The sequence below is a fragment of the Neoarius graeffei genome, chromosome 26, assembly GCF_027579695.1.
Source record: "Neoarius graeffei isolate fNeoGra1 chromosome 26, fNeoGra1.pri, whole genome shotgun sequence".
NCBI classification, from domain to species: domain Eukaryota; kingdom Metazoa; phylum Chordata; class Actinopteri; order Siluriformes; family Ariidae; genus Neoarius; species Neoarius graeffei.
In genome coordinates, this window is record NC_083594.1 from 18,201,901 (window position 1) to 18,217,600 (window position 15,700).

Genomic DNA, 15,700 nt, shown 5'->3' on the forward strand with positions numbered 1-15,700 from the left:
AAGCCCAGATACCGTACTTCAACCCACCAAAATTGCATAATCCTTTGGGTTTGCTGTGAGTCCTGCCTGTCTCAACAATCTCCAGACAGTGCTCAGATGTTGCACATGCCACTGCCTATCATTACTATCTGTGATTTAGATTATATAGATAGGCAGTGGTATATGCGTTGTTGGGTGGACGATTCTGTCTATGAACCGCTGAAATGTTGCTGGGGCTCCAAACAACCCAAACAGAAGTGTGATGAACTGGTGTAACCCAAATGGAATGGAAAAGTTTTTCTCCCAGGATACTGGAGTCAAGGTGATCGGCCAGTATCCCTTGCTTAAATCCAGTGTTGAATAAAAGTGAGCCACACCTAACTGATTGAGCATAGCCTTGAGTTCATCCTGAACTACGTTTTTTTGTGTGTGTGTGTTCATTTAAGTGGTATGGGTGGCTGCGCACAACCACACCTGGAGGCATCTCAGTGTAGTGCTCTTTGAAATTAGAGTGACTGGGAAGAAGGAACACATGAAACTTCTCCTGCAACCTGACAACCTGTGCTCTCAGGGACGGCAAGAGGGTGAGTTGGGCTGCACTTTTTGGACTTACCACCAGTAACAGCTCCTCCCTCTTGGGAACCACCATTGCCAGAGCCACAGAAGCATCCCCTCTCCATGATTTACGGAGATTGAGGTGGTAACTAGAAGCACCTTGCCTCTATCCATTCACTTCCATTCACAGTCAACATCTTTGACTCACTGTGTGACCTCAAAGGGTCCTTGCCACTTTTTTCGAGTAATTTAGAGCTTGATGTGGGTAATAAAACGAGTATTTTTTTCTCCTGATGCAAACACTGAGCCTCCCTATTGTACAGCCAGGTTTGTCATTCTAGTACCTGTAGCATATTCTGAGTTAGGAGACTCGGTGTGTGGAGTTTTGCTCTCAGGTCAAGAACATACTGAATTTTATTCTTACTCTCAGAAGGTCCCTCCTCCCAATTTTCCCTAATGATGTCCAAGACACCATAAGGCTTGTGACCATGCAATAATTCAAATGAGGAGAATGCTGTGGAGGCTTGTGGGCCCCCTCTGCAAATAAGAGGGGTTTTGCCCACCTGTCCCAATTTTTAGTGTTGTCCTGCACAAACTTACTGATCATGTTTTTAAGTGTTCAATTAAACCGTTTGACAAGTCCATCCGTTTGCGGATGGTAAACACTGGTATGAATCGATTTAATCCCCAATAATTTGTGCAATTTGTGAAGGGTGCATGACATAGAATAGAATAGAATAGAATAGAATAGAATAGAATAGAATAGAATAGAACAGAAAGCCTTTATTGTCATTATACAAGTACAATGAGATTTAAAGCTTCACCATAAAGTGCACACATAAATACTAAAATAAACATAGGAAAATATGTACAATAAAACTAATATAAAACTACTACTTAAAAACTACTGACAACTATACATAAACTATACATAAACTTGTGCAAGTCCCTGAAGGAACACAGGCGCATAGCAGTAACAGGGTTGAGAATAAAGTGACTACTGTAGCTGCATCAAGTCATAGAGGTAGCATTGGCATGTACAGACGCCTATTTTCAGTATGTAGGCAACTAAAAAACAGATGATCTGACTTGGTATGATAGTGCAATATGACAGTCTTGTGACATTTACAGTGCAAATATGACAATTTATAGTCTGACAAGGAGAGACTAGGTTTGAGATCAAGTGGTTAGCAGCATTGTGGTGATGGTGACCTTGTCAGTGGTGTTCAAGCATGACAGTTCCTCAGTGCAAACTTGAGTTGAGTATTGTGACAGCTCTTGGAAAGAAACTGTCCCTGAGTCTGTTTGTTTTGGCTGGTATGGCACTATCATACTAAGTCAGATCATCTGTTTTTTAGTTGCCTACATACTGAAAATAGGCGTCTGTACATGCCAATGTTACCTCTATCACTTGATGCAGCTACAGTAGTCACTTTATTCTCAACCCTGTTACTGCTATGCACCTGTGTTCCTTCAGGGACTTGCACAAGTTTATGTATAGTTGTCAGTAGTTTTTAAGTAGTAGTTTTATATTAGTTTTATTGTACATATTTTCCTATGTTTATTTTAGTATTTATGTGTGCACTTTATGGTGAAGCTTTAAATCTCACTGTACTTGTATAATGACAATAAATGGAATTATGATGAGCCACATGGAAGAGAGGTTCCCTATGGCTCTTTGTGGACAAAACAACTGGTTTTTTTCTTGTTTTGTTTGAGTGTCCTGCATCACTTCATATAACCTGTCTTTTTAACAATAGGAAAATATGGGAAGGAGAGGGCACCGTTTGGCTGGAGTCTTTGATGATTACTTAATTACTCTCACTTGGGCAAAAGTGTGTCTCAGCCCATGTTTACATTAGACCGTATCAGTGGATCATCAGATTAACGTTTTTAAAACGATTAGTGTGCACACAGCAACACCAATACACGATTTGCGTGCACACAGCAATACCAATACATGGATACGCTCAGCTCCGCAGGCATCCTGCGCTCCAAATCACTCCGCCCTGAACAGCGAGTGCCCTCTGGAGGGTGCGCACTCCGGCCTTGCGCAGCTCACAGAGCGCGCGAGTGAAGTGAACAAGCTGTGATTCGGGACTGAGCCGCTGTGTGTGTGATCCCAGCGCATATCACTTACCACTTGCAAGTGGAAGGATGGCAAGCCTAAAGACAATCATAACTACACAATGTGCAGTATTTGCATCAGTATTTGCAGTATTTTCATACTTTTATACTCTTTAATGAAAGGTGATACAAGGCGGAAGTCCGCGCCGTTTTTCAGCAGTCGCGTCACATGACCAACGCCAGCGAATCAGGAAGGTGGATGTCACAGTGACGTTGTCCAATGAGATGCCAGCTAGAGCTCATCACAGCGTATCCGCGTATTCTGAATGTTTACACAGCACCGGAGCTGACACGATCTGGATTGAATACGTGGACGCTGGCGGATTCCCGTTTCCCGGCGTTTCCAGGCGGTTTAATGTAAATGGACAGTGCATCCGCGAAGAAAACGAGACAGATACGGTCTAATGTAAACGTAGCCTCAGGGTCTTGTCTTCCAACTGCTCCAATGGCAAATCCTGAAGGTGTATCAGAGATCTGGAAAAACGCCCTCATCTTCACCATCTGGGACTGGTCTTGGAAGTGCCCTAACTCCCCACAGTGTCAGCACACTAGCCCAGGCTTTCCTATTGCACCCACAGCTCTGGAGTCACTCACCTGTGAAGGGGGTGGGACACAGACACCCACACAGAGAGAGAGAGAGAGAGAGAGAGAGAGAGAGAGAAGGTGTGGGATGCCCACCTGCCAGTGGAAACCCCACCAAGTGTTCCTCAGCCAGCTGGATCACCTCACATCCAGCAATGTCTAGCAGTGGCACTGGACCCACTCCATAGTTCTGGCCAATAGCCAGGTGACAAACTGCTCCAGTACTACCACATTGATGATCTCCTCCATGGAGTCCTCAAAGGTCAGTGTTCAGAACTGCTGCTGATGTTGTTACAAGGTGTGGCCAACCCACTGCAGAACAGCCCATTTTAGATCCAGCTACTCCAGCTGGTTGGCAGTTGGCAGCTGCTGGGCCATGAGTTGGACTTACTCTGACAGGAGCAGAAGCAGCTGCACCACCCACTGATCTTCAGGCCACCCCCATGGCTCTGTGGTCCAATTTAAAAGCTCCATGAAGGCTTCTGGATCATCCTGTGGCCCCATTTTGGTGAGGGTGATGTGAGGGGAGCTTGCGGCTACCACAAGTGCTGCTGTTGGCGTATCCGACATCTCGAGCAGAGCCCGGAGCACCTGCAGATCCTCTAGCTGGGCCTGGAGGAGGACCTAGATGCACTGCTCCTGATCCACTCACAGGGAGATGAGCGTTTGGTGCTGGCTCTGGTGGATGCTGGCGAGGGCTTCAGTGAGCTTGGAGATGGGCAAGGACTCCAATATGGCTTATCCCTTCAATCTCTCGGGTTTCAGCACCAGTGTAGCAGAATCAGCTTCAGAAGATTGAAGACAGGGGAAAGAGAGCTGTTTCAGTTGTGCTTATTTACAGTTTGTTCAACTCAGCTCTTTTCAGAGGCTTTAATTAGAAAGTGGTCAAAACACATACACACAGCATGGTTTGAAGACATATGTACAGCTCTGTGCTGGATTGGGATTTTCCTCTGTGCCGGCTCTCAGCATTCTCCCCCTCTTATGCCTTCTGTCGTTCACTGCAACACAGAGCACATCATTAGTTAAATCCGTCGCAGGTGCAACCCCTCTGCCACTTATCTCCCCCGGCTGCTCTCTCCATCCACAGACTTATGCTCAATCCCGCCTCCGCGTCCACAGAAATGTGTGGAGAAATTTATCATGTTTTTAACTTCACTTTCATTTTCTCTTGGTATGAGTTTGCAGACCTTGTGCATACCATGCCTTTTGTCCTATTTATTTATTTTATTTATTTATTTATTTATTTTTTTATTTTAAATCATAAAATCCAAAATAGGCACACAGTTCTTCCAAAGCAGAGGGCACAGGTCAGAGTTTGCCCATCTACAAATCTAGCTAAATTAGAGACTAGCTAGTTTAGCTACTTTTTAATTTACACACCACGCACTAGCTTATGCCTTTAGGTGTCACCATCTAATTGGTTTAGATTTAAAACAATATTTTGACTAAAAATACATTTTATTTTTGTTGTTATTTTATTATGACTTTATAAACATTATATTCAAACTGTTTCAAATGCAGTAAGCAATCTGTGCATCAGGAAAGAATATTCTAAAGAGAGACTCGAGATGCATCTCAGAGTTGATTTTATTCACAACCCTAAAATTGGCACTCATTACTCTGGATCTTAATTCAGTGTAAATCAGGTCCTGAATATCTTGTTAGCATGCTTTAAATGTGTTTGTGTTTTGCATTTCGTCCAAAGTCTGTGTAGAGTTTTTCACTTGATGGGCCTTGTTTATCATTCAGTAAAGTTGTGTATAATTGATTTTTTAGGCCAAATTGAACTAAAAATTCCTGCCAGATTTAAAAAAAAAGTTTTGCTCTGTAATGATTTTCTTTGGTGGCACGGTGGTGTAGTGGTTAGCGCTGTCGCCTCACAGCAAGAAGGTCCGGGTTCGAGCCCCATGGCCGGCGAGGGCCTTTCTGTGCGGAGTTTGCATGTTTTCCCCGTGTCCGCGTGGGTTTCCTCCGGGTGCTCCGGTTTCCCCCACAGTCCAAAGACATGCAGGTTAGGTTAACTGGTGACTCTAAATTGACCGTAGGTGTGAATGTGAGTGTGAATGGTTGTCTGTGTCTATGTGTCAGCCCTGTGATGACCTGGCGACTTGTCCAGGGTGTACCCTGCCTTTCGCCCGTAGTCAGCTGGGATAGGCTCCAGCTTGCCTGCGACCCTGTAGAAGGATAAAGCGGCTAGAGATGATGAGATGAGATGATTTTCTTTGTAGTCGCATGTATATGTTAACAAAATTCCAATTATCCATAGATTATGAAGTGTATTCATGGTACACCTGATTGACATGTATTAACCCTCAGAAAAATCCATAAAAGGCAATGGGCATTGCACCTGAAAACAAAATGACGACTAAACAGTAAGAAGTAAATTCTTGAGTATGGTGTGTGCTAAATATTCCGGTAATTCAGCTCAGCCATTGCAGTACGTCAGCTACTGTAGACACTAATTTATCCTGCTATTATCGGGTGCTATTTATTATGTCTTATTTGAATGACTAGTCATATTTGTCTATGGGTTTATCTTAGATTGCTGTCTTCCAAATCAATGCCTGGGCTTCACATTTTCAACAAATGTGTGTGCAGTTGAAAGAAATAAGCAATTTAAACTTAAGCGTGGTGGCACGGTGGTGTAGTGGTTAGCGCTGTCGCCTTACAGCAAGAAGGTCCTGGGTTCGAGCCCCGGGGCCGGCGAGGGCCTTTCTGTGCGGAGTTTGCATGTTCTCCCCGTGTCCGTGTGGGTTTCCTCCGGGTGCTCCGGTTTCCCCCACAGTCCAAAGACATGCAGGTTAGGTTAACTGGTGACTCTAAATTGACCGTAGGTGTGAATGTGAGTGTGAATGGTTGTCTGTGTCTATGTGTCAGCCCTGTGATGACCTGGTGACTTGTCCAGGGTGTACCCCGCCTTTCGCCCGTAGTCAGCTGGGATAGGCTCCAGCTTGCCTGCGACCCTGTAGAAGGATAAAGCGGCTAGAGATAATGAATGAATGAATGAATGAACTTAAGCGTAATCTGTGGATAAAATCACTAGTTGAGATTTACATTAGTGAGTCTCCTTATATACAAATTTGTACAAGCTTATCATATATCATAGGTTTTCTATAAATGGTTTTCTGAAATAACTGGATTATCTTAAAGACTACATTTCTTGTGTAAATGCTCCTGAGAGCAAATTATGAATGTGTCCTGTTTGATAAATGAGGTACAATTTACACCACGATTTAGGTGACCAAAAAAAGAACATGAGATCTTCAAATTTGTAGTGAGTAAATATTATGAAAATCAGACTAGTATTGGAACAATGAAATTGATTCTGACTGTGAGCTTTAAATGAGACCACAGTTTACATATTTTTGTTCTGCACTAAAAGAGGCATGATGTTATAAGTAGCTTGTAACATGTGAACAGCAGGTAAAGGTTAATGACTGTAAATAGCCTGCTGTTGTATGGACAGTCATGGTGCATGAATGTAATAACACATCAATGACAGTATTATTATGGGGTCAGTGTATTATTATTGTGTTGCTGACTCCTGGTCTTTGGCCCGGGCTGTGTGTTTGGCTCCTGTGTTTTTGGGCAGAAGAGATGCGGGGGGTGACCCTGGTGGAGCTGATTAAGAAGGAGGGCAGCACACTGGGCCTCACCATCTCAGGCGGAACAGACAAAGATGGCAAACCTCGAGTCTCCAACCTCAGACCAGGAGGCCTAGCAGCCAGGTGGAGTACGCCCACATAGACACACACGTACATGTACAGCAAAGTTAGTGTTAACATCCACAAAATTCAGTCAACATGGACAGTGTTGAATTAACACTTAAATAAATTAACATAAATTAAAAGCTCCAGTAATAAACCCAGGGCTCTATTTTTATCCTGGCACTAGCATAATGTACTGGTATAATGCCAATATGTTGCTCATTTAAATGGTAGTGATTTTCTTTCCTGTTTGACACTAAATTATTATTTTTGCAGTCAGAAAAGGAAAGCACTTCTACTAGAGTGGGTCATATGACACAAAAATGAGGATGTTCCCAGACCCCTATAAATGCAAGAGGGGTATTTTCTTGACTTTAAAGGAAAACCCTTACAGTATCAATCCCTTCTTTCTATCGGTCTATACCTGTCCCTATCTGCCTATATTCATCTCCATCTGTCTATACTTATCTGTCAGTCTATAGACCCCTTTCACATGACGTCACCGCGCCGCGAGATTTTGTTAGGCGCCATATTGGAAGACCAAGTACATGCACTCACAATATAAAACAAAGTACGAGCGAGAGTAAAGTGACACGATGGATGATAATTCGGGTTATGTGAGTACATTACCAGTTGCAGAAAGGGCACGGTATGTGGAGAAACTGGCTGTGATTGATGGGTTTGACCCATATGATAAGACTCGCGGCAAGGGAGAATGGAAACATAAGGAGGACCTGACACCAATTCTGCCATCTGTTTGCTACCCAGACATTGTAAACTATTTGTTGTTTACACCCAGTGCCTACACTCAGTGTTCGAACTATGCCGATATTTTCGGGGGGGCCCCTTTTTTTCCCTTGGGTGTGTGTGTGCTTGCGCTTGTCTCGGAGCGCGGATCTCCAAACACATGAGAAGCCTATCTTACGCACATATCACGCGGACTCCACACACGCATCGCGTCTGAAGTCATAACTCCTCAGGGGAAATCGTGTCCGCATTGGCATGTTCAAAAAACAACCTCGCGTCAACAATGATACCACACGCAAGGAAAAAAAAAAACAGTCAGGCTACTCAACAACCAACCTGGCAGCAGCGAGCAAGCCCCAAACCATCCTAAATTATTATTATTATTAAATTGTAGAAGTCTGGGAGGCTTGCTCCTCATACAGTTATCAACTTGGGGCCAATTTAGCATGTTTTAAATCTGAATTTCTTGCGTTTGCTTACCTCAAAGTGTCCGCAGATCATGCACAGACTTATCCATTATATCCACAGTTTTTTGCCAAGTCTCACACAGGTTTCTTTCAAGTCTACTGTTGGGCCAATAAATCATAAATAAAACAGCTCAGATTTGTTTGTTTAAGTCGTTTGCCACTCCACTTTATTCTCGTGGGTTCACATACCGCTGCCGTTATTATCCCCTTATCACGAGTTTGTTGGTCTTCCAAAATGGCGCAGGGTCTGTTTACTTCCGGTTTCGGGTGACGTCAGTGAAAGGGGTCTATACTCATTCACATCTGCCTATACTCATCCCTATTTGTCTGTACTTGTCCCTATCTGTTGATAACTATCTCTATCTGTGAATACTCATCCCTATCTGTCTACACCTATCCCTGTCTGTATACACTCATCCCTGCATGTGTGCACTCATCCCTCTGTCTAAAGTCATCCTAATCTGCCTATACTTATCCCTGTCTGTCTGTACTCATCCTAATCTGCCTATATTTGTTCCTATCTGTTCATACTCATCCCTGTTTTTCTCTTTGTCCCTATTTGTCTGTATTCTGCTCTATTTGAATACATTTGTCTCTATTTGTCTGTAGTCATCGCTGTCTCTGTATAATCCTTGCTGTCTACCTATACTTGTCACTATATGCTTATAGTCATCCCTTAGTCATCCCTATCTGTTTTTATTCACTCCGATCCATTCATAATTTTCCCTATCTGTCTATACTCATAACTATCTGTCAATGCTCATCCAAAGCTTTTTTTTTCAGAAATTGAAGTTAACCTAACCATTAGGAAGAACAGAATCATTCTCATAGGCATCTTTAACAATATATTTTGGTATCAAGGCAAATGATGAATAGTAATCAACTGAATCTGAAATCAGCTATAGCACCTTGCATGATAAAATGAAAAAAAAAAAACATTACGCTGATAAAAAAAAAATTACCAGTTTATACACAGAATGCTCAACATGTTCAATGTTGTTAGGGTATGAATTGCTTTCTGAGTGAAGTAAATGAAACCGAATCAAATCCAGTGATTAGGATGATGTTGCTGTGTGCTTCCACACTCCATATGGCTAGAATGAAGGAAGCTGCATTGCTGCTGGGTTCATAACACATTTTGATGAAGCATCACTATGCTAGGTCATGCAAGCCCAAAGGACCATGTGAATAAACAGTGTTCATTTCTCTAATTAGCATCTAAATGAGCATATGTTCATTTCTCATGGCTTGTTCAACAGCAGATCAAGAATTCTCTCTCTAGAAGATTGATTTACAATTAAACAGAAAATGACTATCTGTTCTGATAAACCTCTTACTTCCACATGTGGAAGAACTACCTTATTAAAACTGTTTTGAATTTAAATAATGGATGCCAGAATTTTCTGTAATGTATTATTCACAAGAATGAATCAAATTCTACTCAACTGTGCTCCAGGAGTGACCAGCTGAATGTGGGTGACTATATAAAGTCAGTGAACGGCATTAATCTGACTAAGCTGCGTCATGACGAGATCATCAGCTTGCTGAAGAACGTGGGCGAGTGTGTTGTGCTGGAAGTGGAGTATGAGCTGCCTCCAGCCGGTAGGAAGTTGAGTATTGTGTCTTTGCTTGTCATGTGGCATGTTCTTCCTGATACTACAACCCCGATTCCAAAAAAGTTGGGACAAAGTACAAATTGTAAATAAAAATGGAATGCAATAATTTACAAATCTCAAAAACTGATATTGTATTCACAATAGAAGATAGACAACATATCAAATGTCGAAAGTGAGACATTTTGAAATTTCATGCCAAATATTGGCTCGTTTGAAATTTCATGACAGCGACACATCTCAAAAAAGGTGGGACAGGGGCAATAAGAGGCTGGAAAAGTTAAAGGTACAAAAAAGGAACAGCTGGAGGACCAAATTGCAACTCATTAGGTCAATTGGCAATAGGTCATTAACATGACTGGGTATAAAAGAGCATCTTGGAGTGGCAGCGGCTCTCAGAAGTAAAGATGAGAAGAGGATCACCAATCCCCCTAATTCTGCACCGACAAATAGTGGAGCAATATCAGAAAGGAGTTCGACAGTGTAAAATTGCAAAGAGTTTGAACATATCATCATCTACAGTGCATAATATCATCAAAAGATTCAGAGAATCTGGAAGAATCTCTGTGCGTAAGGGTCACGGCTGGAAAACCATACTGGGTACCCATTATCTTCGGGCCCTTAGACGGCACTGCATCACATACAGGCATGCTTCTGTATTGGAAATCACAAAATGGGCTCAGGAATATTTCCAGAGAACATTATCTGTGAACACGGTGCACTGTGCCATCCGCCGTTGCCAGCTAAAACTCTATAGTTCAAAGAAGAAGCCGTATCTAAACATGATCCAGAAGCGCAGACGTCTTCTCTGGGCCAATGCTCATTTAAAATGGACTGTGGCAAAGTGGAAAACTGTTCTGTGGTCAGACGAATCAAAATTTGAAGTTCTTTATGGAAATCAGGGATGCCGTGTCATTCGGACTAAAGAGGAGAAGGACAACCCAAGTTGTTATTGGCACTCAGTTCAGAAGCCTGCATCTCTGATGGTATGGGGTTGCATGAGTGTGTGTGGCATGGGCAGCTTACACATCTGGAAAGACACCATCAATGCTGAAAGGTATATGCAGGTTCTAGAGCAACATATACTCCCATCCAGACGATGTCTCTTTCAGGGAAGACCTTGCATTTTCCAACATGACAATGCCAAACCGCATACTGCATCAATTACAGCATCATGGCTGTGTAGAAGAAGGGTCCGGGTACTGAACTGGCCAGCCTGCAGTCCAGATCTTTCATCCATAGAAAACATTGGGCGCATCATAAAACGGAAGATACGACAAAAAAGACCTAAGACAGTTGAGCAACTAGAATCCTACATTAGACAAGAATGGGTTAACATTCCTATCCCTAAACTTGAGCAACTTGTCTCCTCAGTCCCCAGACGTTTACAGACTGTTGTAAAGAGAAAAGGGGATGTCTCACAGTCGTAAACATGGCCTTGTCCCAACTTTTTTGAGATGTGTTGTTGTCATGAAATTTAAAATCACCTAATTTTTCTCTTTAAATGATACATTTTCTCAGTTTAAACATTTGATATGTCATCTATGTTCTATTCTGAATAAAATATGGAATTTTGAAACTTCCACATCATTGCATTCCATTTTTATTTACAATTTGTACTTTGTCCCAACTTTTTTTGGAATCGGGGTTGTATGTGTTAAGCCATATATACAATTTAAACAATCTCAGAGGGAAAATGTTGCCTAATTGACAAAGGTCATTGTCAGCTGAATGATTAATCCATTTTTTTTAAAGAGATACCATGATTTGAAATTGTGTGACTTTTAAATCAAAACTGCTGTGATTTTAATTATAACACAAATCATTGACAATGCAAGTATTAAATTAATGTTTCAGCAAAAATTCAACTTGATACAGTTTCCAAATGTTGTGAATCAGCCAAGACAGTATCTGAAGTTTGCTTCTTTAGTTTCGTGCCAGAGTTTTAAGGCTAACATAGCTAACAAGTAATGAAACATATTACCCAAAGTATGCTTCATAATTACTTACATCATGCAAAATAATAATAATAATAATAATAATAATAATAATAATAATAATTTTTTAGTGCCTTTCTCACACCCAGGGTCCCTTATAGAATTACAAAAACAAACGGTTCGACCTCTAGCTGGGTTAGATGTTTCACGGCAGCCTTCCATTTTCCATGATTCTGCATGTCAGCTGCCGAAAGACCGTACTTCTTGAGATCACTATTGACACCCTCTAACCAGGTTTTTCGTGGGCAGCCCCTAGGTTTTCGCCCACACACATCAAGATCAACAACCCTGGAAATCCAAGCAGCACTGCGGCAAACATGTCCATACCACCTCCAAGCGTCTTACAGCAATGGTTGTGTTGGTATTAGTGTGGTGGAGCTTTCCTAGCAGGGAGGAAGTTGGAATGTTGGCGTCTCCCCGCACACCGCATACCCATCTAAGCATGGAGCGCTCATTCCTTTCTATACAGTACAGGTTGGCCTTCTTCATAGGCCAGCACTCACTGGCATTAGAGCATTGTGCTTCATACACAAGCGTTGTAAACGGAGCCCCGGGTCTTTAGGGAAAGGCTTTTGCTTGTCAAGATGGGGAGCAGCTCACGGAATTTCCCCCAAGCAGTTCAGACCCGAGTGATGGTGGCATCTTCACAACCACCTCCTGCTGATATTGAGTCTCCCAGGCAACAAAAGGAGTCAACCACCTCTAGTTGATATACTGTATATGGATACAAGTGTGTTTTACTGGAAAATACACTGTCATGGAGACATGGAGAACCAAAATGGTGATATAAATCTGTATATTTCACTCGTGAGGGAATTGATGAATTGTTTTGATAAATTTGGGTACTTTTTGTCTGTGAATGTGTCTATATAATAAAAAGACAATCACACATTAGCTTGAAAATATGAAATTTATCTTCTTGTGTTGGAAAAATGCAAGTTTGAAATACATTGCGGATCTGAGTGACATATTTAAATGAAAAGTCGTGTAGAGCACGATACTTGCGAAAATCACAAGGAAACGGAAGTTATTGCCGATTGGATGTTTTTACAAGATTTGACCTTGGTGACCTTGACCTTTGACCTTGACCTACCAAAAACTAATGATGTCTTTGTGTGACCCTGGTGAAGAAATGACTACGCTATAGCACCAACAAACAAACGGACAGATCAACATACTTGCAAAAATCTCCGATTTTCGCAAGTAATAATATTAGCTGCCGTTGAGTGGTATATCAGATATATTCCATTCAACTAGCGTGATATTGAATGAGTCGAATGATATTCAGTATCATGCTAGCTGAATGGAATATATCTGATATACCACGAAAAAAGCCAACCAATATTATTATTATACATACATGTTTGATGGAGGGCGGCACGGTGGTGTAGTGGTTAGCGCTGTCGCCTCACAGCAAGAAGGTCCTGGGTTCGAGCCCCGGGGCCGGCGAGGGCCTTTCTGTGTGGAGTTTGCATGTTCTCCCCGTGTCCGCGTGGGTTTCCTCTGGGTGCTCCGGTTTCCCCCACAGTCCAAAGACATGCAGGTTAGGTTAACTCTAAATTGACCGTAGGTGTGAGTGTGAATGGTTGTCTGTGTGTCAGCCCTGTGATGACCTGGCGACTTGTCCAGGGTGTACCCCGCCTTTTGCCCGTAGTCAGCTGGGATAGGCTCCAGCTTGCCTGCAACCCTGTAGAAGGATAAAGCGGCTAGAGATAATGAGATGAGATGTTTGATGGAACAATTATAGATTTTACAAAAAGTTAAGAACAGGGAGGTTAATGAAGCAAACCTAGCAGCCATGTTTATTTACAAATTTTCAGTCACTTGCTAGCATGGAAGTTTTACGTGTAATATGTATCTTATGGCATTTTCAATTCACTGTGACTGTTTACTGCGGGTGCCGCCTGCAAACAAAGAAATGCTTCTGCGCATGCACAACAGAAAACTTTCTCGTTGAATATTCGCATCAGCTCTGACGTGTGACGTCGTGTTGTCTTGACAACCATGCAGTATTGTATGGTAAACCATATTCAACGCTTATTCTCCACTGGGTAGAGTGACATAATACACGTAGGATAAGCGATATGCTAACAATGATGCATGCTATCAAACCAAATGAATGAAACCCGCGAGAAGGGAATAGAACACACGTTTTTATTCCATTGAAAGAGTGTCCTGTATGTATAATAACTCCCGATATTTCACTCCAATGACATCACTCCTAGTGTTTTCCCACTGACTGGACGCACATTGTCAAAATGGCGACTGGTTCAAAATTAAAATTGTTTTGATTAACTTGCATTTTTTGTGTGTATGTGTCCATATAATATAAAGAATGTTACATGGTGGCATGAAGATATGAAGTTTATGTTCTCGTGTCGAAAATATTTTCACTTGTTCGCGTCGCTCACTCGTGAATATGTTCACCACTCGAAGATAAACTTCATATCTTTGTTCCACTGTGTAATATATTACGCATCTATATATAGTACACCAGTGCTTTTTTGAATTCTCCATTCTGATTGGTCATTATTGCTTAAGTAAAGGATAATATCCAGCAAGTTAATCGCTATTGTGAAATAAACCTCACAAGGGTGATCATCATGAAGTGGAAGGTTCTTGAATCACCCTGAAGGGGTTTCTTTTGCAAAAATGACTGGCTCATTGTACATTTATCCCACTTATTACATGGCTACTTACTAAAGAATTCAATAATTTGACAAAAATATTAATTTTAAAATGATTTTATTGATTTATTGCTTCCACTAATGACGTGGTCCATAGCAACGGTCTGTTACACAGAACTAACAGCAGAATGCTGTAATTGACCAATCAGTATTGAGTATTCAACAAAGCTGTGTAATAATTTTCTATAATAGCTGCTTTGACAGTAGTTCTGGCTGTGAAACAAATCATAGCTTGATACTAATGCCCTTGTTCTAATATATTATTGATTCTATAGTAAAACCTAATTTGCAAAGAAAAATGTGGAACTGTTGATATGGTGAAGCTTTCAGTAAGGAGAAGATTATTTAAGGAGTCTCCAGTGCCAGCGCTTTGCAATGGCCAAAAAGTTTTCTGCAGTAGAAAGTCTTCAGGACAGACGATGTTGCTCTTTAGGGTTTCTCTGTAACATGAAAACTGTATTTTTTTTTCTCTTGTTAACTTTGAGAGGGAATTTTTTGTAGTTGTTAGAAGTGATAACATTCCACAACATGAGATGGAACTGTAAATGGATAAACTGAAGTATGCTGTGTGGTTCTTTAATACATATAAAATTGTAATAATTGGTAAATTGTGGTATAAATGAAAACAAAAACACTTCAAGACCTGCTGTTTTTGGAAAATTATCAACTTTGGGATAGTAACCACCTGATAATTGATTATTTTCCTATAACTAACTCCATTGTATTCATCTCATCTCATCTCATTATCTCTAGCCGCTTTATCCTTTTACAGGGTTGCAGGCAAGCTGGAGCCTATCCCAGCTGACAACGGGTGAAAGGCGGGGTACACCCTGGACAAGTCGCCAGGTCATCACAGGGCTGACACATAGACACAGACAACCATTCACACTCACATTCACACCTACGGTCAATTTAGAGTCACCAGTTAACCTAACCTGCATGTCTTTGGACTGTGGGGGAAACCGGAGCACCCGGAGGAAACCCACGCGGACACGGGGAGAACATGCAAACTCCACACAGAAAGGCCCTCGCCGGCCCCGGGGCTCGAACCCAGGACCTTCTTGCTGTGAGGCGACAGCGCTAACCACTACACCACCGTGCCGCCCCCTCCATTGTATTGTATTCATTAAATAATAGATATATTCAATGCATCAAAAACCTATATGACCCAAATCTTTGAGACTGTATGTTCTTTTACTTTATAAAAAAATCTTCTTGAGCTCAGTTCTATTGTCA

General features: G+C 41.8%; 1 protein-coding gene across 1 annotated transcript in view; it reads left to right on the forward strand.

Annotated features, from left to right (window-relative positions):
- The window catches only part of grip2b (glutamate receptor interacting protein 2b), a 455,064-nt gene that overhangs the window by 305,099 nt on the left and 134,265 nt on the right, over positions 1-15,700 (forward strand). The window contains exons 3-4 of the mRNA XM_060909766.1: positions 6,839-6,974; positions 9,624-9,769. Coding sequence (XP_060765749.1) covers positions 6,839-6,974; positions 9,624-9,769 — 282 coding nt within the window. The remainder of the gene's footprint in view (positions 1-6,838; positions 6,975-9,623; positions 9,770-15,700) is intronic.